The sequence below is a fragment of the Coenobita brevimanus genome, chromosome 26 (assembly GCF_032717465.1).
Source record: "Coenobita brevimanus isolate Jiangsu-jjx chromosome 26, ASM3271746v2, whole genome shotgun sequence".
Taxonomy (NCBI): Eukaryota; Metazoa; Arthropoda; class Malacostraca; order Decapoda; family Coenobitidae; genus Coenobita; species Coenobita brevimanus.
In genome coordinates, this window is record NC_136979.1 from 5,253,318 (window position 1) to 5,277,181 (window position 23,864).

The following is a 23,864-nucleotide window of genomic DNA, read 5'->3' on the forward strand; positions in this document are numbered from 1 at the left end:
CCTTCACAATACGGACTGTAGAATTTAACGTATATAAATTCCCTAAAATCTGTTCATGAAAAAGATCATAAATTATAATCCACAGTCATAAACATTACTACAAGTCATGAATTTACTCGACAGTCTTAAACGCCAGTCAGGAACAGCGCTTGTATGTTTATAATCGGCTATGGTTTGTCAAATTTCTTTCTTGTTGTGAAAAACGAGCCAATAAATGTGAAAAACGAGGAAATAAATGTGAAAAACGAGCAGATAAATGTGAAAAACGAGCCAATAAATATGAAAAACGAGCCAATAAATGTGAAAAACGAGCAGATAAATTTGAAAAACGAGCTAATAAATGTGAAAAACGACCCAATAAATGCGAAAAACGACCCAATAAATGTGAAAAACTAGCAGATAAATGTGAAAAACGAGCAGATAAATTTGAAAAACGAGCAAATAAACGTGAAAAACGAGCCAATAAATGTGAAAAAGAGCAAATAAATGTGAAAAACGAGGAAATAAATGTGAAAAACGAGCCAATACATGTGAAAAACGAGCAAATAAATGTGAAAAACGAGCAAATGTGTGAAAAATGAGCAAATAAATGTGAAAAACGAGGAAATAAATGTGAAAAACTAGCAGATAAATGTTCCTTTAAATCGACATACTTACGAAAGGGACTAACACAGGCGGAGAGTTAGTAGATTTGGTTAGTATAAGTGGCGCGCAAAGGGGAGTGAAATACGTGTGAGACAGGAAGGTAGGTAGTTGCTGTGTAGATAGATATAGAATGTAACTAAAGCCAAACCCCAGCTCGACCTCATAGCAGCTTTTTCATGTTAAATTCTAGACGGCTGGGATGTGGTCCAACCTTCAGGAAGAGACTCTGGGATTTTTCTTTCTCGTGTGACGGCCAGGAGGAGAGAGAGAGAGAGAGAGAGAGAGAGAGAGAGAGTAGGAAGACTGCCAGGAAACAGACAGGAAGAGCAAGAAACCAGTTTATCACACGAGTACAAAGGGGATAGTATTTCGTGTGTTGGAGCTAACATAAAATATAATCAAGAGAAATGAGGGCCTTACTTTATAGGGTACACACACACACACACACACACACACACACACACACACACACACACACACACACACACACACACACACACACACACACACACACACGTTTATACCTTTATTTTTCCGCAGGGTCCTCGCGCCCCTCCCATCCCCTCCCCCCTGGATATTACCCCCGCCCCCTAGGTAAGCGTGGCCCCCTCCCCCCTTGTTAAGAACCCCTCCCCTAATATAACTACACAAGACCACCAACTTAACAGAAAAGGATTAGGCATTTGTATTACGTTTGAATATAGTGCGTTTGTTGATAGTCGGATTCTTCGTGTTTGCCATCCCTCCATCTTGAATGTTGAGCCGTAACAAGAGATGAACACTAGAACAAGATGCTAGTCACGAAGAAGTGCTGTGATTAGGATGTATAGCTTAGTCCTGCTTTCTGCCATTGAGCTACAGAGTAAGTTGGGAAAGGACGAAAATTTCCTCGATGTTAAGGTGGCCTCACTATAATATACAGTAGGCTGGTATCGTCGCCTCATTTCTTCCTTTTACTTTTATTTTTCCAGCCTTTATATTTTATTTATTTATTTATTTATTTACGTATTTATTTTTACGTGTATTTTTGCGCTAGTAAATACATAACAGTTTACAGTACTTGCATCCCTACTGTATGCGTGGTGAAACATGGAGCGCAATTCCCGTAGAGTTTCCACGTCCCTGATGCTGTGAAAAAAGCGAGTAATACCGTAGCAGCTAAATCCCATACCGTTCCAGAGTTATGCCCCCGGAGCCAGGGTAGTGTAGTTCTGTATATTTAGGGGTAGATGACCAGCCTACTCCCCTTGATGGCATTACGTGACCGAAAAAAACTCCAGGCAAAGTTGGTTAATACTGACATATTAGTGACGTTCAGTATCATTCATTTTCAACCACATATTTATAGAATTTGGTAGAACAGTTAAAATGAACAATTATACTGGAGTCACTTATGAATGCTGTATTTTTCATGTCTCTCGAGTTATTGCCCTCCAAATTGCCCATGACGATGCTCCTCCTCATCCAATCTAGCCCGGTAATTTACAGATATCATAGAGTACTGCTGATTTATGTACCCCTTCACTCCGACGACGTATTATTTCGTTTATTCTTATTTCTTAGACATGGGATAGACTTTTCGAACTGAGGGGGTTAGATACAGCCTTCAATAAACCCCCTTTCACTACGAATGATCCTTAAGTTGAATGAAATCGTCTTGTAGTAGCAACAGTAACTAGAATAACTAAAAATAACTACAATAACATCACAGACAAATAGTTTAAGGAATTTTGCAAGGGTGAGAAGAAACAACTGTACATCTTATTATAGTCATCCTCTAAGGGACCTTGACGTTACAGTGATGGTTGTGGAACCGAGATATGCTTAACTGAGATGCAAGCTTTTCATTCGCGGTGACAGAAGAAAGGGAACGGTTTTAGCATGTGTGTGTGTGTGTGTGTGTGTGTGTGTGTGTGTGTGTGTGTGTGTGTGTGTGTGTGTGTGTGTGTGTGTGTGTGTGTGTGTGTGTGTGTGCGTGTGTGTGGAGTTCTTTACGAGGGTCTACCACTGTCGTTGATCATAATAGTGTAGAGTTTAAATCAAGTTTCTCGAATTACAAGACACTATACTCTTTTTACTCTAACTCTGCCTAAAATTCCCATCCCTCGAACAACAGACTAACCGTAGACTACCACTGTGTTGCTAGTCATGAAGAAGTGCTATGGGAAGGATGCAGAGCTGTAGCATTGTCTTTTTTATGCCACTGAGCTATGTGAAATAAGCTGCAAAAGGACGAGAATCTGGGCCAAGTTAATGTGAAAGACCTATAGTGGTATATGTGAACTTTTCCTGGACTTTGCCAATGGTATGAAGAGAGCTGAAATTATTACATATTTTTGAAGCGATAGGACAGAAAATATAAAGCAAATATAGTCTTTTCACGTTAACCTGGCCTAAATTTGTGCCCTTCTGCAGCTTATTTCGCGTAGCTTAGTGGCAGAAGAAGACGCTTATACGGCTCTATATCCTGTTTTATAGCACTTCTTCATGACTAGCATCATATTGTAGTATTAATCTGTTGTTACATCTCAGCCTTCAGAGTGGAGAGATGGCAATTTTAGGCCAACTTAGAGTGAAAAGAGTATAGTCCTTTGCTTCGAACTCCTCTGTCGCCTTGGGCAATAGTAAGGGCTGTTGACTAGGTGGAATGAGAGACTCCGTGGCACTTCTTCCTTAGCGATTTATTTTGCTTACTCGTATTGTGCCCTAATATTTTCTTGTAAGTTATTGATATTGCCTTCCTCTCTCTCTCTCTCTCACACAATAAAAAATGTACTGGCCTTGTCTCGTGCTCAGTCTTGGTAAGCGGTGGAGGGGAAGGGGAAGGGGGAGGAGGAGGGGGAAGAGGAGGAGGAGGGGGAGGGGAGGGGGAAGAGGAGGGGGAGTGTGTGTTTATTGTTTACTTGTTTACATTTCTGAGATGTTTGGGATTGTTTTTTTTTTGCTTTAGTAATGCTTTTACTTCCTGTTTTTTTTTTTTTTTATTGTGGCTAAACAGAGAGAGAGAGAGAGAGAGAAAGAAAGAGAGAGAGAGAGAGAGAGAGAGAGAGAGAGAGAGAGGGGTTTTTCGACCAGAGGGAGTGAGGTATAGCGTTCCTTTAACCCCTTCAGTACAAGACGCCATTCCAAAGATGAATAAAATCGTCTGGAGGTAGCAGGAATAAAAGACGCAAGAGCAGACGATTTTGGAGAGTGAGTCATAGGAGCCTGAGAGTGTCAATATTGCCCCCATTAACCATCTATTTTTTTGCGTCACTTTTAATACAATATTTTGATTAATTCCAGACGATTTCATTAAGTGGAAAGTGGGTTATAGGAGCTTGAGAGTTTTAAATGGTACAATGTTTTAATTATTCCTGTCCGCACATAATCGCATTTTAAGTTATTACACCCGCACTCACGAAGCGAGAGAGGGTGTTGTGCTTTGTCAGTGTGTGTGTGTGTGTGTGTGTGTGTGTGAGAGAGAGAGAGAGAGAGAGAGATCAAAACAACTCATATTTTTCATACAATTTAAACTAAACTTGAGTGCGAGCCAGAGTGACAAGAGGCAGGGAAGGGGTTGGCCTATTGTTTAAGAACGATAAGTGAAAGGTCAAGGTCAGAAGGCAAGATCAAAATCTGACCTGGCAATGTCCACTTCAAATAGTTTTTATCCGATTTTGGCCAAACTTGGTGGGAGGAGTGAGGGTATTCCAAAAACGGAGGGGGGGGGGGTCGATTTTGAGAACATTCTGTCATAGGACAAAGTCGCAGGGCTAGGTCAACTTTCGATCTTTGTGTCTGAACAAAGTAACCTAAGCCTTTTTCATTAAACCCCGACCAAACTGGGTGGAAGAGTTGAGGATCATGCAAGGGGTTGACCTGCTGAGAAGAATCGGTCAGAGGTCAGGGTCACAGGGCAAGGTCAACTAAATCAGTTTTTATATGATTTAGACCAAACTTTGTGAAAGGGTTTAGGATAATGCAAGGATAAAAAGGATTCGAAATTGAGAGCAGTCGGACAAATGTAAAGGTCATAAGGAAAGGTCACAGGGAAGGTCAACTCAGACATTATTTTTTTATCCGATTTCGACCAAACTTGGTGGAAGTGTTAAGGGTCAGGAAAGAATGAAGTACTTCGATTTTGAGAGCAATGAGTCGAAGGTCAGGGTCACAGGGTAAGGTCAGCTGTTCGGCCTTTACACGGTCAGGTGGGCGCGGGTATTGCACTCTTTCATAGGTTTTTCTTGTATTTTTTTCCCCTTCATTCTTTTCCTTTGCTTAATGTTTTCCTCGTCTCCTTCTCCTTCCCTGTTTAAATCTCCCACCTACCTCCATGGATATGTCTGGGTATCTGTCTATCTGCATACCTATTTATCTACCCGTCAATCAGGCTCTTACTGTAGATAATAACCTTCTCTTTTATTTTCTTCAGATTATCACCTATTTTATTCTTTTCCTTTTCTCCTTACATCTTCGTTCTCATTTCCTTGTGTCATTTTTCAGACTTTCCCTTTTTTTCTCTCTCTCATTACAGCTTTTCCTTCTCTTTCTCTCTTTATCTTGCTTCTTTCTCCTTGCTTTTTCTTCCCTCTCGCTGCATATTTTCTTCCTTTCCTCTTATCTTCGTCGTTACTGGTGTTTCCTCATTCTCTGTCTGTACACATACTTTCTTTACCCCCGTCCCATCTCCTGTCATTCTTATCTTCTCTCTCCTCTCGTTCTCCTGCCACCTCCCTCCTTCTCCTCCTCATTATCATGCATAGGGAGGGCACCTATGGTCATGTCTGAGAAATACTGAATATATATGTATTTTTTACTTTTATTTGCATTAGCAAGAGCATGCAAAGAAAAGGATGTAAATTTTCATGAAAAATGATGCAAAGGAGATGTTTCATTCATTCATTGCCAGACGCCATGTATCCCAAACGGGGTGGCCAAGGGCTTTGAGTTAATTGTTTTACAGGGAGGGGCACTAATCCTCCACCAACCTCACTTGACACGTAGCTAAATGAGGGGGAAGAGCTAAATGAGGGGGAAGAAGGAGATGTACGCTATTTTATTTATTTGTTTTTTGTCATACATTTGACAGTGCAGATATTAATGCATTTCTCGTTGTGTATATAAAAAAGAATCCCTACTCAGATATTTGAGCATATACTTGAAGTATTTTATTGTCAGATCATGACTTTGTAAACTAACACAAGTTTTTGTGTAAATAAAAAAGCTAATTCATGTCTTGGTGTTCTTGTTATGTTTACTTCATGAACGTCTGCAGAGCATGTTTGGTGCTGCCAACCGAGCGAGTGTGAGTTACAACAACCACTTCTGCAATAAAAAAAGTTTACATCAACCTCAGCTGTTTGTCTTTCCTGGATGTCATTAGGTATCATGTATGGTGCCAAATGTAAGACACTGAGAGTGAATGCCATTACATATACTTAGCTGCGGTGGTGTTTTCATACTAAACTACAGAATACCCCAACTTGTATGTTCTCCTCCAGACGTCCTAAGCAGTACCTTCTTCCAGCTCCTGCTGAACCTTGCGGAACTTGGCCAGGTTGAGGGCAGCGATCTCCTCAGCCTCCTCGATCTGCCTCTTGTAAGTTCTGATCTTCTGCTGCAGCTTGTCCACCAGGTCCTGCATCCTCTCGTGGTTCTTCTTGTCCTCGTCGGACTGGAAGGTCAGCTCCTTGATGCGCCTCTCGCACTTCCTCAGGTTCTTCTGGGCTTCGGAGTGGCGGCGGGATTCGTCATCCAGCTGACCCTCCAGCTCACGGATGCGGCCCTCCAGCTTGGCAACGGACTTCTTGATTTGTTTGTGGGCGTTGCCTTCGCTTTCCTCCACCTTCACCTGGAGGTCACGAAGATTAACCTCGAGACTCTTGCGCATCTTCTCCTGGGTCTGGGCGTGCTCCTGCTCAGCGCGAAGCTCATCAGCCAGACGAGCAGCGTCCACCATCGCCTTCTTGGCCTTTTCTTCTGAGTTCTTGGCCATACTCAGCATCTCTTCCAAGTCAGCCTGTATGGTGGAAATGAAACACGGTAGTACATATATTATAATTATGACATTTAATGCGTCACTGTTAACCCCTTCAATCCGACAGCTTTTTTCACATTGTCCATCTTCTTTACAGGCGTTTTATTGGCAGACAGAGAGGGAATTTCTGAGCTGGAGGCGTGAGATACACTTCTGCGGTGTTCGCCTTAGCCCAATTAATTCCTTTGGGAGCAGCAATAATAAGATTTAAAATGATGTCCTAGGCTACTACTCCTATAAAAATACTCACATGCACAGCCTGAATCTCGCCCTCCAGCTTCCTCTTGGAGGCAGTGAGAGTGCTCAGCTGTGTGTTGAGTTCGTTGATCTGCTCGTTAGCTTCGGCCAATTCTGCCTCAGCCTGGCGACGTCCACGGTCAGACTGTTCGAGGAGAGAGCGTGACTCCTCCAGCTCTACACCCAGGGCGTTGGCGCGGCGCTCAGCGATGCCGCACTGCTCGTGGTACTCGGAGCCGATGCGGTGCTGCTCCTCCACCTTCAGCTCCATGTCCTTGCACTCGGTCTGCATCTTCTTGTAGCTCTTCTGCAGATCTGAATAGGCTTTGCTGGAGTGGTCAAGGGAGATCTCCAGCTCGTTGATGTCGGACTCCAGTTTCTTCTTCAAGCGAAGAGCCTCGGCCTTGGCCTTAGATTCGGCCTCAAGAGTGGCTTGCAGGGAATCCATGGCTTGTTGGTGGCATTTTCTGGAAAAATAATGTAATTTAATGTAGACGACATTGTGTCAAATTACTGATAATTTACCGTGTTAAAACACGTTTAGTCTGTTCTGTAATCAGAACACCACATTATTCAGGAAAGCTTGATTACACAGCATTCAAAATAAATGTCAAACGTTCATTTTTATCAGTTGGTGAACTGAAAAATATTCATCGTTTATGTAGACCTAGGTAGTTATGTGACATGGAATAAAAAACATACCTGGTATTTTCGAACTCCTCTTCCTTCTCCTGGATGCGCCTGTCGATCTCCTGCCTGACCTGGCTCAGCTCCAGCTGGCCACGGAGCACCTTGTTCTCCTCCTGCTCAAGAGCGGCCTCGGCCTCCTCCAGAGCCGCCTGCAGCTCTTCCTTCTCAATCTCAAGGCGTCTAACATTTTTCTCCAGTTCGTGGTATGCACGGCCACCTTCGCCGATCTGGTCCATGAGATCTTTTATCTCGTCACTGAGGTTCTTGTTCTCACGTTTGATGGAATCGACCAGCTCAAGGTTCTCTTCATAAGTTGCTTTGACGCGGAAGAGTTCAGTGGAGTAGTTGCGACATTCCTTCTGAGAGGCATCAAGGTCTGCAGTCAGATCATCCACCTTTAGCTTCCACTCGGAGAGAATTCTGTCGAAGTTCTTCTGCTTCTTCTCTGCAGCTGCGGCAGCGGTTGCGTGTCTGTCCCCAATGACTTGTGCTTCTTCCACCTCAGCTACGAGCCTCTGGTTGGCCTTTTCCATGCTGAGATTCTTGATGTTGAGCTGTTCAATCTGTGCCTCGGCCTCGTCCAGACGGGCAGCAAGCTTCTGGCGGGCAATTTCAATCTCTTCTGCCCGAGCCACACCCTCCGCCTCGTACTTGGAGTGCCACATCTGAGCCTCGGCGTTGGCTTTGGAGAGGAGGCGCTGAACGTCGGCCTTGGCTTCATTCTCAACCTCGAGCTGATCACGAAGCCCCTCAATATCGTGCTCCAGGTTGCGATACTTGCCTAGAAGTGTTGCTCGCTCCTGCAAGGTTTTGAGAGGGTTTTAAGTAAGTGGCTGACACAGGACGATTTTACTTAGTCCAGGAAAAATTCTTGCAGCCAAGAGATTAGCCTCTTCGAAGCAATAACGTACTTTTTAGTTTATTTCTGCCACCCCAGACGACTTTACTCAGACTAGGAGAGACTTTGAGCAATGAGGGTTTGATGTAGCCTTAATTAATCCCTACATTATATCTCCCGTAAGTTGAATAAAATCGTCTGGTGGTGGCGAGAATTTAAAACAAAAAATGTCACGGCATTAACTGGGTCAGAGGCTCTCTCGATTAACACTTTCGCTGCTACGAACATTCTGAACTAATCTTTAATATATTCTGGTTCACATAGGGACGAGGTTATTCGGATAATGCTATTAGTGGCATTTTTGGGATTAATTTTTATACATATTCACAATCCCAGATAACATAGAGTGAACATTAACCCCTTCAGTCCGGTGACATGTTTCATTATTTAACCATGCTGCTACAGAGGATCATGTTGAACGTAGGAAGGTTCTTTAGTAGTGATGGAAATAAGGCTTTAATTTACCCCTTTCTCCAGTCCTGAAAGCCTCTCCTAAGCTGAATAAAAATCGCCTGGAGATATAAAGAGTAATATAGAAATAGGTCACCGGATTCAGGAAGTAAAATACCCTAATAAATATCTAATACACCCACCCGACTCTCCTCGTCTGCGAGTCTCCTATGGTCCTCCAGCTGGTTAGTGAGAGACAACTTGCCCTTGGACAGCTGGCTGATAGTGTTCTCGGCCTCCTCCAGCTGCCGCGTTAGGTCAGCGTTCTCTGCCGCCAGCTTCTTCTTGGTGGCGTCAAACTCGCTGAGGGTGCGGCTGCTCTCATCAAGGCGGGAGTTGGTGTCGCCGATCTGTTGCACCAGCTGCTTGTCCGTCTTCTCCGCCACGGCCTGTGTGTGATAATTAGAGACGGTTTGTGTTCATCTGACGGAACTGGCCCACCACCACAACGTAAGTAGAGGGCGCGTGAAATCTGATGAACATCAATTAAGAGGTAGGAATGAGTCTGCTTGGTTACTAATTGGTCACCTTCCACAACATGAAAACAAAATAGTAGGTACATGAAAAGTGATGGGCGTCAGTGTAAACGTAGGAATGAGTCTTCTTGGTTACTAGTCAGACTGATACTCATTTCTGACTAGCCCAGATACAGATCATGAAGACAGTGAAATAGGTACACCAACAGTTATACAGAAAACTTTTTGGACTGTTTCATGAGCAAAGAAGGAGGACTCTGTGTACCTTATCCCTGGCGAGGTTGTCCAGCGTGGCCTTGGCGTCCTCCGCATCACGCTGCAGAGTCTCCTTGTCCTTCTCAGTCCTGCGAGATATTTTATTAGTCAGCTGAAAACTTACACTATTATGCGGGATTGAGAATATGTAGTTGAATATTAATTGTTCATTACGATGACTTTTTCTTTTTGTACATTACTCTTGGCACCTTCAAATGATTTAATTCGTCTTAGAGAAACAACCACTTACTTAAGAAATTATAGTCCTGAATATTACATTCCACAGAACTTACCTGGCCTTCATTTTGTTCAGGTAATCGATCTGTTCCGACATCTCATTGATCACCTCGTTGTGCTTCTTGCGCTGCAGGGAGAGGGCGGCCTCGTGCTGGACATTAATTTCCTCCAGGTCTCGACGCAGTTTAGCCAGCTCAGCCTCGCGTTTCTTATTTAGTTCGATTTGAGCTGCTGTGGCGCCGCCGGCCTCGTCTAGACGGTCTGCAAGGTCGGAAAGATCGCGGACAAGGTGGCTCTTTCCTTTCTCTGCCTTAGCACGGGCCTGGCGTTCATTTTCAACTTCAACCTCCAGTTCCTCCAGGCGGGCCTGCTGTTCGCGAACCTGCCTTTGGAATTTCGCGTATGTAGTCTGCTCCTCCTCTGCCTTGGAGGCCAGGGAACCGTACTCCTTATCCTTGCGAAGGAGGGTGGCCTCAAGGTCCTTCTGATTACGCTCAAGATCGGCCACAGCCTCTTGAGAAAGCTTTAGATCTCCCTCAAGTTTCCTTCTGCTTTTCTCACTGTCATTTCGGAGCTTCTTCTCGCGCTCCAGCGAGTCCTCAGTTTCGTCAAGGCTGTGCTCTAGCTTAGTTTTGACGTTGCCCAGGTGGTTGACCTTGTCCTCGAGGTTCTGTTGGTCGTCCGAGGTCTTGTGATTGCACTCTTGAAGGTGTTTCTTCTCTTTGTTGATCTTATTGATGAGCTCCTCCTGGTGGGCGATCTCCTCGTTCAGTGTGCGAATCTGCTGGTCCTTAGTGCTCTTGTCCTGCTCCGCCTTCTGGATACTCTGTGCCACGTCCTCCATGTCCTTCGTAAGATTACCCACCTCTTGCTCAGCCTTCTTCTTGCTCTGCTCGAGTTGGTTGCGGGCATCTTCTTCCTTCCTCAGCCGATCGTTAGCATCCTACAAGCAGTGCATTGCGAAATATTACTGCGGTTAAGCAATTTTTCTTGTATGATTTTGTGCAGTGATTCATCTTTATTTTATACAACGCGGATTTCAGTGAAACGTTAGATATGCACAAGGATAGCGTGGCAGTGATATGACCTGTTTTGTTAATAACAATGTGATCATATATGACTGTCCCTTCACATAATGTTTTCACCTAATAATGGTTGATAAAATCAAAGGACAGTTATTCAGACAATGCATTAGACTTAATTATTATAACAGTGTGCACGGCCAGTTTCCGTGGAACTTACCTTTAACTGAGCCTCCAACTCTTGCTTCTGTGCCTGTAGCTTGGCCGTCTTTTCCACAAAGTCAGTCATGCCTCCCTTGGCAGAGTCCAGGACATGCACCAAATTGTTCTTTTCCTCCTGCAGGGTTGCGTTGGTTTTCTGAAGCTCCTCCCTGACCTTGATAGTCTTCTCATACTCTTTCTCTGCCTTTTCGGCCTTGGACTCGAGGGCAGCGAGTTCGTCCTCGACACTGCTTACTTTAAGGGTAGGTTTGATTGTGCTCCAGAGGCCGTACCAGAGCCAGGTCCTCATCTTCATGTACTTCCTGATGTTGCGCTGCACCACCAACAGAGCCACGCGCTGGTCCTGCAGTTTCTTGTAGCTCTTCCTGCTCCTGTAGCCGCGGATCCAGGACTGCATCCACGTCAGGAGCTTGTTGATGCGATCGTCACGGAACTCCTCCATCTGACCCAGCACACCGGCGCGGAAGAACACCTGGTGAGAAGCGAACAGTAATAGTAGTAGTAGTAGTAGTAGTAGTAGCAGTAATTATAATAAATATAATAATAATAATAATAATAATAATAGTAGTAGTAGTAGTAGTAGTAGTAGCAGTAATTATAATAAATATAATAATAATAATAGTAGTAGTAGTAGTAGTAGTAGTAGTTGTTGTTGAGGTAATGCTTTCTTCATGCACAAGTTCTGGTTACACAGTATTATGAAGGCAGAAGGATTGTTGACTGTAATTATTCCTATTTTGACTCGGATATGGTGCTTGCTATTACACAGACGTTAAAAAGAATATGTACATTCTTTACGACAACCCTAGATAATTGCATCAGGTGAATAGAGCCGCATATTTACCTTCGTGTTGCCGAGACGATATGATTCATCCTTCAGACCAACTCTTTCGAAGCAAGCCTTAGCCGCCGACTTGTCGTCCTTGGCCTCAGACATCTCCTTGTTGGCTAGAATCTTGTACCTAGAAGAGAAATGCAAGACGGATTTTGAGAAGCAGGTGAACGATATTACATCCTTCTTCTCCTCCTCTGTTTACTCCTCCTTTTCTTTGTCCTCCTCCTCCTCCTCCTCCCGATCATCATCATCATTATTATCGTTTCCCACAGATATGAATGCAGTTACTATACATCTTCTTACACACACACACACACACACACACACACACACACACACACACACACACACACACACACACACACACACACACACACACACACACACACACACACACACACACACACACACACACACACATTTTTGCTCCTGATAAAAATGGTTTCACGATAACATTAGATGAAGCTGAGAAATCTGACAGCATCCTGCATACCAGGGCTTTAGGTGAAGATGATAATGATAAAGGTATCACTCTCATCTGCTCACCTGTGCTTGAAGTCAGGGTAAATGATCCTGTTGGGGAAGCCCTTGCGACAGATGCGGATGCCCTCAAGCACACCGTTGCAGGTCAGCTGATGCATGACCAACGCAGCGTCCACAACACCTGCAGGAGAAGGAGAGGAAAGGGAGAAATTAAGTACAAATGTGGGCATAGATATCGACACACACACACACACACACACACACACACACACACACACACACACACACACACACACACACACACACACACACACACACACACACACACACACACACACACACACACACACACACACACACACACACACACACACACAATAAAAAGAAAACTTAACTATATAGGTAAAAACGGTTATCAGTTCACTAATTGAAATAAAAAAAAGAGTAAAGAGGACGGTGGGGTAGGACATGTATATAAATTCACTGAGAGAGAGAGAGAGAGAGAGAGAGAGAGAGAGAGAGAGAGAGAGAGAGAGAGAGAGAGAGAACGAAGTATTTCACCTGTAATTGTAAATATCACTCACCTGGCGACTTGGTCTCGTTTGGCACAATGCAGCGGATGAAGTGAGGGTGGGTGGCGTTCAGAGTCCTCATCAGGTTGTTCAGTTGTTCCTATGGGGGTGAACAGGGAATGGATTAAGATGCTTTACTTAGAATTGGATTAAGGAGCTTTAGTGAGAATTGGATGAAGAAGCTTTATTGAGAATTGGACTTTATTTTGTCCCTCAGATTTCAACCTACAGCATTTCAAGTCCAATTTATAGATTTAATTTGTTTTTTCTTCCTCTGTTCATCTTGTGTCAAAAAACATAAATGACCTTCTGGCACCTCTTCCTTGACAATTTCTTTACATAATCCCACCTTAGTATTTTCTCGTATACCTTTCCCTTCATTTTATTATATCCTATTTTTTTTTCCCATATAGACATACAGTGTAAAATAACAGACGAGAGTATTAACGCACATATGCAGAAATAAGTTGCCAAGGAGTAGGTGCAACGAAGCCTCCCTACTTCACAAGCCCAAGTTTCGTTTTTTATGGCATTTATTTATTGTTTTTTTCTGTTATCAGACTCTTAAAAACCAAATTAGAGTAAATAATAACGTGAAAATTACTACGAGGACACTAATTTTTGACAATATTTCATTACTATGGCTTCTTGTTTATCATAGACGTTAGGTAAGATATATAGCCAATCATATGACGATTTAAAGGGCCGTGTTATACTGCGTTGAGAGGTATACCGAGGACATAATATAATCAGGTAGTATGAGATTGTAAGTACTGGGTATACATGAACATATAGCAAAATAGAACTGATGTAGGGTGGTACAAATATTGCTCACCTCTAGCCAATTTTCCTGTGTTGAAGGACCGGCTCAGTTAGCTTTATAAATTTCCATCCTGTGCAAGTAAATAAATATATAAATAAATGAAAATGATCATGGTAATAAGCAGTGGTAATCTTTCCATGGATGACTCGCGCCCACACCAGCAGACTGAGCCCGTCCCCCCAGTACATGAGAATTGGCGAGTGCAATGTATGGACCACCCTGCATGAAACTGAATGATACGAACCCTGTAGGCCGAGGAGACAGTCTTGAAAGCACCGGACTTGGCACCACGACCACCTGAGAGAGAGAGAGAGAGAGAGAGAGAGAGTGAGAGAGAAAGTTAATATTAATACGGTGCTCTTTCATCTTTATTCTCTTCAGGCTTGAGTCCTCCTTTCATTTCCTTCTTGCTACATCCTGGCCAATTACTTCATCGTAGGAGACGTTTTTCAAGGTGGAGGGTTAAGATGTTGCCTACGTTAACCTCTCACCACAAGTAATTATCCCCTAAGCTGAGAAAAATCGTCTGATGCAGCAAGAATAGGCCACAAAAAGACGATATCGTGCTGAAGGGATTGTTACTCTAGTTAATATGATCTATTTATCTGTCTGTCTGTCTGTGTATAGATAGACTGAGAGAGATAGATAGATGAATGGACAAACAGACAGACAGACAGACAGATAAATAGAAAGACATATAGATGAATGAATGGATGGATAGACAGACAGACAGACAGACAGAGATACATAGATAGACGTATATATGAATGCATGGATGGATAGATAGATAGACAGACAGACAGTGAGATAAATAGATAGACATATACAGTAGATACCTTAGTACCGCATATGTCAATAAAATATGAGTACACCATGAAACCCTATGGCAAAAGGCCGTTTTCTCTTAACCATAGGAGACCGAAGCACTTCCTTCTTAGCGATTCATTTAGCTTAGGGCACCCTGATATCGTTTTCTATGTTCATATCTAATCTACACTGATAAACTTTGGATCAATAACATGCAGGAAGACGTTAAGGTATACAGTGCAAAATAAATCGCTGAGGATAAAGTATAACGAAGTCTTTTATGTTAAGGAAAATACGGCTCTTGTGTATGGTTAAACTGCGATGGGAGAGGCAAGTCCCTGATTTCTGACGGATATTTATGGAACACCTATGAGATCTGATTAGCCTGCATCCCACATTACAGAGTGTAGTTAGCAATGGCCAGGTATGCTAATTTTTCGTTACCTGCTTTAGAAATAATCATCAAATATTTAGGACTTCGTGATATAGCGTTAGGGCCGTTGTGGAGAGTGCGTAACATCTTTTCGTTAGCGATTTATTTTGCACAATACACCTCACTATTCAGTCGTATATATATTTTTTATATAAGAAAGGAGGAACCAAAGGCCAGGTCGATATTAAAGCTATATAAATAATAGGTAAGGGAATGTGTAATATGCAAACTAAATCACTAAGGAAGAGGTGCTAAGAAGTCTCCCGTGTCACTCACAATCCTGCCTTGTGGGTTTTATAGTTGGTTTTCATCTGAGGGTACTGGGCCACTCAGTTATGATGTGGGAATGAGTCTCCTTGGTTACTAGTCCAGTTAACTAAGTCGTGGTTACATGAAATTCGATGAGCTGTAATTATATGGAAAAGGGTCTCCTTGGTTACAAGTCCAAATCGTGATTAAATGAAATTCCGGGACTCGTAATTATGATGTAGGAATGAGTCTTCCTGGTTATTAGTCCAGTCAGCCTTCCAATGTGACTACACCTGTCCATGAACCAAGCTGAATGGGGGTTAGAGGTCTTTGTCAGAATAATATACCCTTCCAATCTGACTACACTTGTCCCTAATCCGAGCTAAATGGGGTTAGGGGTCTTTGTCAGATTAAACAGACTATAGTTGCCAGGTGTTGTGATGGAGATGGAGCTCAATAACAGGCTTACCCTCCTCTCTCACAATGAAGGCCACGGGAGAAGCTTCAACTCAACTCTGAAAGACAAGGAAAAGGCGATTTGTAGCGTGATGAAAGCTTCTTACTTTATTACACCTAGTTTTTTTGTTTTACTGTTCGCATGTATGGGCAGAGACGCAAGTATTTCCCCAAAGTTTAACGAATACATAGCGGAAAAATCGAAAAATCTGAAACACACACTAGTTAAGATTGGGTTTTCATTATATTTCGTCAGTTGTAGATTTTATTCACACGGAAAAGGGAAGAGAGTTGTTTCTTTCACCTTACTCGGAGATGCACATTTCTACTAATCATAATGTATGTTCTTTTTACTCTGACATGGCCTAGCTTAAGTATGTCATCTCTTCATCTTGAATGCTGAGCTATATCAGTATAGTAACACAAGATTAGGATACTAGTCACGAGTAAGTGCTATGGAAAGGATGTATAGCCGTAGCACTGCCCCTAACTGCCACTCAGCGACATGAAGTATGCAGCAAAAGGACGAATATCTGAGCCAGGTTAAGGCAAAAAGGGAATAGCAGTGTGTTTATGAGATACCTACCACCTTTCTTGTCATCACCGCCGGACTGGCCAGGGTGATCAGCGAAGATGAGGACGCACAATGCATTACTGGACTTCTTGAGCTGGTCCACCATCGTGTCGTTGAGGGGATCCTTGTTCTTCTCCAGCCACCCCGTCAGGTTGTAATTCACGGTGCCGGCGTAGTGCACGATGGCGAAGTGGGACTCCGACTGCCCTGCCTTGGGTGGCTTTGGCTTGATGAACACGGGGGTCTTGCCCAGGTGGTTGTTGATCAGCTTCTCACAGAACGACTTATCAGTGGCCTTAGGGAACATAGACTCTTCCTCTAGGATGGACAGGATACCCATTTTCTGTTGGATATAAAGAACTTCTTAGTTGGCTGGCAATCAGTGTGTTGTTTGAGAGCGATCTGTCATGTTATAAACGTGTTTTGAAATTATATCCTCTTTAATCTAACAGCCTAAAATTGTTATCTCGCTATTTTACTGAGTTTCAAAAATAATTTGCCACTAGAATATGATGCCAGTCATGAAGAAGTGTTATGGAAAAGATGGGGAGCCACAGTATTGTCATATGCTGCCACTGAACTGCGTGAAGTAAACTACAACAAGACAAAAAACTGGACCAATTTAAGGCAACAGAACTATAGCGATTGTCTGGATCTCTATCTCACCTTCTCGAAGAGCTCGATGCAGGCCTGAAGATCCATTCCGAAGTCCACGAACTGCCAGTTGATGCCTTCCTTCTTGTACTCCTCCTGCTCCAGCACGAACATGTGGTGGTTGAAGAACTGCTGCAGCTTCTCGTTACAGAAGTTGATACAGATCTGCTCGAACCCGTTGAACTGTGGGGAAAAAATGATGTGATTTTGTATTATTTCTTTTTTTCCCGATAAGTATATATCAAAGTAAAAATTAAAGATATTTGTGGTGAATCCAGCGAAGCCTATGAAAATTTGGAGAGAGAGAAAATGGGCTAGGTATTCCTGATGACGCTATCCTTGGCAAGACGTTGAATAAACTGGGTCTCGACTCTGCTCATATAATAGTCTTCATCAGCGGTTATAAATGTTACTGTATAAAGTTCTGAAAACAGTCTAGGCTGAGCAACTTACGTCGAAGATCTCAAAGCCGGCGATATCCAACACACCGATGAAGCAGGCGCGCTTGAGGCCAGTAGCAAGCGTCTCGTTACACTTGTTCACGATGAACTTAAAGACGCGATCGAAGAGAGCCTTGGCCATGGCACCCACGGAGTAGTAGCACTGGTCCACGTTCATACCCTTGGCCACGAACTCAGCACCGACCTTGATCTTGGGCTTGGTGATGGACTGGTACAGATCAGCGCCTTCTGTACCCAGGAGCTTGGCAACCTTTTCGCCAGCCTGAAGTAACCGGGGGGAAAATAATGTCAGAGGTAAGACAGTTTTGAGGGGAAAGGTGAAGTCAGTTATTGTCAGGTATTATGATTTGGTGGTAGGCAGACAGATAGTGAAGGTGCTAAGGGGCACGATGATGATAATAGGAGAGAGAGAGAGAGAGAGAGAGAGAGAGGGGGGGGGACATCAGCTCACCTCAGTACCGTCGGGTTCAGCCTGCTCCTCACGACCCCTCTGCTTGAACTTGAGCTCACCCATGTGCATAACGGCAGCAGTGATTTTGTAGACGTCATCAGTCTCCTGTCTTGTAAAGTTCAGAATGTCGAAGGCGTCCTGTGAAGAGAGAAAGAATAAAAAGATGGATCAGTAAAAATAGAAGATGACGTGTTATATATTTTTTTTCATTTTTCGTAAACCACTTATCAGTATTGTTAGAACTAGAAGTCAAAATCATCTCATTGGTTAAGGAGGCTCGTTAGCACCTGTTCCCAATCGACTTATACCTGTAGATAGCACTTTCTTACGCGTCTTAGGAATGCAGTTTGTGTTGGTAACGAAAGACTTGAACAGGAAACAGAACAGTATTTTGGCGTAATGTACTGTATAAACCCAATCGCTTAGTAGGAGGTGTCTGAAAGCCTCCTAAACTGACGAGACTACAGGCCATAGACAATCTCAGGTAAGCCTGGTTGAAAATTTACGTGAAGCTAGTTTTGAAAATCTTATAATTCTTTCTTACAAACCCGGTACAAGACCTGATCAGTTACAATTATTATCTACGATTTATTTCACATTCAGGACTATTAATATTCTTTGCTAATTTTTCCTTTATTTGAGTTTTCTAGTGGTTGGCAAAGAACTCACGTGACAGAACTGCATGTCCTCCTTGTCGTCGATGGAGGGGACGGTGACCTTGCCCTGAGACACGTAGTGGTAGTCGTAGATGTCGTTGCTGAGGAGGCACATGGCTGCAGGGAACAAGTATAGGTGTGAACATGCAACCATTGGGGCAAATATTTGTCCTGAAAGGTGTTGTGTTACTACGACGAATAATTACTCGAGGGAAAGAAAATGGGTAGAAGGCTAGCAGTGGGAATTCAGTAAGGAGAGATGCTGTTTAACGTGCTTGTAAAAACTGTAACAAGTCCAGTATGATAAATCTCTCAGTTTTCAGACTTCAGAAATTAAGGAGGAATATCGCATGGTTGTCTCTCTTGTGTACGATATCCCAAGAACGTGTTTTGTATGTACTGTAACGCAGAGTAACTTACACACCGATGGTTTAATATTCCTCATGACTTTGGGATACTGTAATGTTGTTGACTGGCCACTGTAAATCAAAATGTAGGTGAATGGGAATCTAGGAAGCCAATAACATCTTTATCGATAGAAGAAAGATACCGGTATACGACCGTGACTGACGCATGTTAACTAATGACTCACGTTTGATCTCTGGGATTTGGTCGGACATCATCTCGTAGAAGATGTGGTAGGAGCGCTCAAGCGACTGCTGGGAGATGACACGAGCCTTCTCCAGCAGGTACACCTCGATGTCAGCACCGGATAGCTTGCCGCTTTGTTGGAAGTGGATGCGGATGAACTTACCCTGCGAGAGAGAGGGAGGGTTTCAGTGGAGGACAGATATCAGTGGCAATATTAGGAGGATAAATCACTAGTTGGCATATTATGTTTCGATTCGCGGATGTTACTCACGAAACGGGAAGAATTGTCGTTACGGACGGTCTTGGCGTTACCGAAGGCCTCCAGCACGGGGTTGGTCTGCACGATTTGGTCTTCCAGGTTCTGTAGGCGTGAAAGGACGAGAAGTAAGAATATTTTACTGCAGAAAATATTATACTGATCTATAACAGAACGAGGATAGATAATAATAAAATTTCACTCTAAAGAAATGTAATAGTGTTCAGTAACTGGGAATGGATGAAAAGTACTAACATTCCTCTTAAAGATTATTGTACTGAGACTGTCTTAGCATGAATTAGAAAAAGGACTATAATAATATAATACTAGTCTCTACATGGAAAAAGGATGAGAAGTAATAACAGTCTTCTAAAAACAAATTATACTGCTGCTCTGTAACTTAAAATGGATGAAAGGTTATAACACTTTGCCTCTAAGAAATACTGTACAACTTTGAGACCGTCTTAGCATGACTTAGCACCTTACCTGTTTCTGTTCACCTTCTTTCTTCTCTGAGGCACCGACGTTGGCGAAGTAGGAGAGTACCTTCTTGGTGTTCTCAGTCTTCCCGGCACCTGACTCACCGCTGGGGGTAGGGTAGGATGGTGTCAATTTTTAGGTCAAACTCATGACGTACTTTGCTATCAGTCAAGCTTCCACCAGACGATTTTATTCAACTTAAGAGTGACTTTTTGAACAGGAGAACTTAGAGAATTCATTAATCTGTTTAGTGCGAATAACTTAAGTTAAATAATTTCGTCTGGAATTAGCAAGATATAAAATAGAGCATTACTGTTCACTTAGGGAGTAAATGCGTCTAGAAATTTTACCTCTTCTGCTTCTTACTTTCTTTTAATGGCTAATCCGATGTTGACAGAGGCTTAGTATGTTTCTCTGGCCATTCATGATACTTTTTGATATGATGCCTGAAGGAGTGAAGTGACAGACATGCTCAAAGTGTAGATGCAGAGGAACAGTATGGAAAATTTTGTGTCTGGCTGTGTGTTAAAGCAAGTACTGTGATTGTAAATAAAGGTAATGTTCTCCTTCTTCCTGATACTATTAAGAAGCATTTTTTATTACAGGAAGAAAAGTATCGCGCGCGCGCGCGCGCACACACACACACACACACACACACACACACACACACACACACACACACACACACACACACACACACACACACACACACACACACACACACACACACACACACACACACACACACACACACACACACACACACACACACACACAGAAATCCTTAGAAAAATACACATATAACTTAACCTCTTCCCATCCACTAACCTACTCCTTCCTTCTCACTACCTCCAGACGATTTTATTCAGCTTAGGAAATCTCTGTTGTACTGGGGGTGTTAGTGAAATCTGCATCTAACCCCTCCAGGTCGGAAAGCCATCCCTAAGCTCCATAAATCGTCTGAAGGGAGCAAGAATGAAGCAGAATCCACGTCTTAGAAGGGAAGCAGTTGATATTGATGGTAATTATCGACAAGACAGTTTCAGTACTCACGTGATAAGCATTGACTGGTTGCCTCCGACTGAAATAAGAAAAATGTACTTTAATCGAAATGTATCTTTATCAATCGTATCTTGATCAAAATTATCTTACTCAATATTTATCTTTATCACACTTATCAAATGTATCTTCCTTATTATTTATCTGTCACACTTATCTTACTCTAAATATACTGTACCTTCATCAATATACATCTTTATCAATCATATCTTCATCTAAGTATATTCCAATAAAAATATGTCTTGGAATATATCTTTATGAAAAATATATTAATCAAAATGTATTCCAGCCCCCCCCTCAAAAATGTTATAGTAATTCCTCGCTATATGTCAAGGATCTCTCTCTCTCTCTCTCTCTCTCTCTCTCTCAAACAACATATAACAGGGGCTTATTATTGTCAGAGTTTCGGTGGCAGATGTTTCATGAAAGCAACTGAAAATATTATCTTTGTGTAGATTTCAATTCAAACTTTAAATCCATTAAAACCAATTCACTGAAAGTAGGACAAGTTTTTATTTATTTATTTATTTATTTATTTATTTATTATTATTATTATTATTATTGTTATTATTATTAATCAGAGCAACAAGTTGATGAAATGGGTGGATGGAAAGACCCTAAATGCCGTTTTCTGTTTTTTTTTTCTTCTTTGGCTATTTATTAAAGTTATTACACCTTAACAGTCTCTTAACTCTTATATATATCGTTCCAGTATCGACGTACAGTAGTTTGCATCAATAACATACAAGAAGAAGGCGTAAAGTGCGAAAGGTATCGGTAGCGAAGATGGTAACAAAATTTCGAGAGCATGTGATCCTGCGTTTTATATTTTTCAGTTGAACGTTCCAGACTACGGAAAATGATCATGGCCTTTGTGTCGTCTGAAACGTTGGAGAAATATAAATCTTAAAATCCTTCCCTGTCTTTCTCCTCACATCCATTTTATCCATTGTTTCATATTCTTCCAAATCCTGAGTCTTACCTTGCATCATGTTCGAATATGCGCCGTCAGAGATGGCGAAGAGATGGGGCGGCACCTCATTACGCCTCTTGCCCTGGTAGATCTTCACGACGCGGTTGGTGTAGATGGGGTAGCGCTTGTAGGGGTTGACGACGATACAGAAGAGGCCGGAGTAGGTGTAGATCAGCCTGTTGACGTAGCGAATCTTCAGGTTGTACAGAACGGAGGCGTCGTTCAGGTAGGTCAGGTTGGACATGTCCTCGCATTTCTCGTACTTGGGAGGGTTGACTTGACCGACTTGATCTTTCTTCCAGTTCTTGGTCTCGCCTCCAGCTTGAACAGTAACCAGGTCGCCCTTGGTGCCCTGGATCTGGCCCTCAATAAAGCCCTCCTTGGGGTCAGGTACCCAACAAGACTTCTTAGGATCGTACGGCTTGGTGGCGTCTTTAATTTTCATCTCTTGAGAGATGAACAAGAATTCGGAGGGGTCGGGGTCGGGACCCGTGCTCTTCTTGACGTGGCCAGGCATGTTGGTGGTGGGTGCCTAAAGCTGTCTGAATCTCAGCAAGATTTCCGGATTTCGAAGGTCCTGGCAAGAAATAAAGAATGGTTTATAACCAGAAGTGTTCCCATAAAAGACAGGAAGTAAAAATGAAGCAAAAATATCATTACTGTGCAAATGTTCTTTTGTAAAATATTTACGAAATATGAAATGTGTACGATTCAGTCAACTTTTCGTGAGAACTGCAGTGCTTGGCCCATCACACACGAGAACTTTAGCATCGAACTGATAATTCATAGTTGGCTGTAAGACAAGACGCCACGTACAGTGTATTCAGGGAACACCATGAGATGTTCCAGAGATAACTGCTGATTGGCTGATGTTATTTAATATAGGGATATGCAATCAGCATGTGCGTCTACAGTGCATCGTCAATACACAGATTTATCTTTTCTTGCAAAGATTTGTTACAAACTGTGCAGTCGGTTAAAGTTTACAAAAGTTTTGGAAGCCAAACATGTAAAATAGATTATACTTTCTAAAAGATATTTAAAGTGGACTGAAAAACATCATAAAGATATTTAAAGTGGACTGAAAAGCATCATAAAGATATCAATGCCGTCTCATACTCCCGCACCCATCCATCGGCTAAAGTCTGCCAACCTGAAGCGTCCATTTGTTCTCGCCTGACACCAGCCCAAGGTGAACTGGGTGTAATTACTACAACGAAAACTTATGACATTGTAAACCACTGCAGTAAATGATAGGGAAGGGAGGGTTATGGCACATTCATATCAAGCTACGCGTAGATTACTTTTAAATTTACTATTGCAGACTTTCGACGCCTATATCAAATTATTTCATAGGTATTATATCGAAGTATTTTCTTTTCAGTGAAGGAGTCATGAAAGGCTAATATCAAACTATGTCTGTATGCAATTGGTGTACCGTAGTTGATGTATAGCAATGAGTGATGACTTAGGACACGTTTATCTGCAACTGCATCAGCATAATAGGCTGTCACTTAGTTACTGCAGCCATGACTTATTACACGCTCATATCAAACCGTGTCAGAGTAATTTGTGCCACTTACATACTATAGCGATGACTTATTACTCGCTTATATCAAACTGTGTCAGTATATCAAACATCAATTACACGCATATATCAGACTGTATCACAATTTGCAGTTGGAATATTTCATGTATAGTGAAGGGGTGATGACTTACGACACGCTTCACTGCACCACAACGAGCACACCACCGCTCGGAGCACCCACCGGAGCGCGTCTGAGGCAGCTTCTTCCCCTGGCCTGCCTGGTCGACTCAGGGGCGGGGCCAGCCTGTAAGATGAGCCTCAGACAAAAATAGACCCTGTTGGGCACACATGCAGGCACAAAAGCATTTTTCC

The 23,864-nt window shown here is 42.6% G+C and overlaps 1 protein-coding gene across 1 annotated transcript; it reads right to left on the minus strand.

Moving 5' to 3' along the window:
- Positions 1 to 5,686: 5,686 nt before the first annotated feature.
- Positions 5,687 to 23,728, minus strand: LOC145394162 (myosin heavy chain, muscle-like). Its single transcript, XM_080268141.1, has 23 exons — positions 23,684 to 23,728; positions 21,974 to 22,541; positions 20,986 to 21,013; positions 19,939 to 20,038; positions 19,468 to 19,557; positions 19,198 to 19,360; positions 18,619 to 18,722; positions 17,950 to 18,087; positions 17,491 to 17,760; positions 17,050 to 17,220; positions 16,399 to 16,726; positions 14,109 to 14,161; positions 13,054 to 13,141; positions 12,533 to 12,650; positions 11,996 to 12,113; positions 11,150 to 11,623; positions 9,964 to 10,850; positions 9,681 to 9,759; positions 9,083 to 9,328; positions 7,604 to 8,391; positions 6,915 to 7,368; positions 6,145 to 6,646; positions 5,687 to 5,952 (listed from the first exon to the last, which is right to left on the minus strand). Exons 2-23 carry the CDS (start codon positions 22,479 to 22,481, stop codon positions 5,882 to 5,884), a joined length of 5,778 nt encoding a protein of 1,925 aa, XP_080124267.1. The 5' UTR covers positions 22,482 to 22,541; positions 23,684 to 23,728; the 3' UTR covers positions 5,687 to 5,881.
- Positions 23,729 to 23,864: the final 136 nt, after the last annotated feature.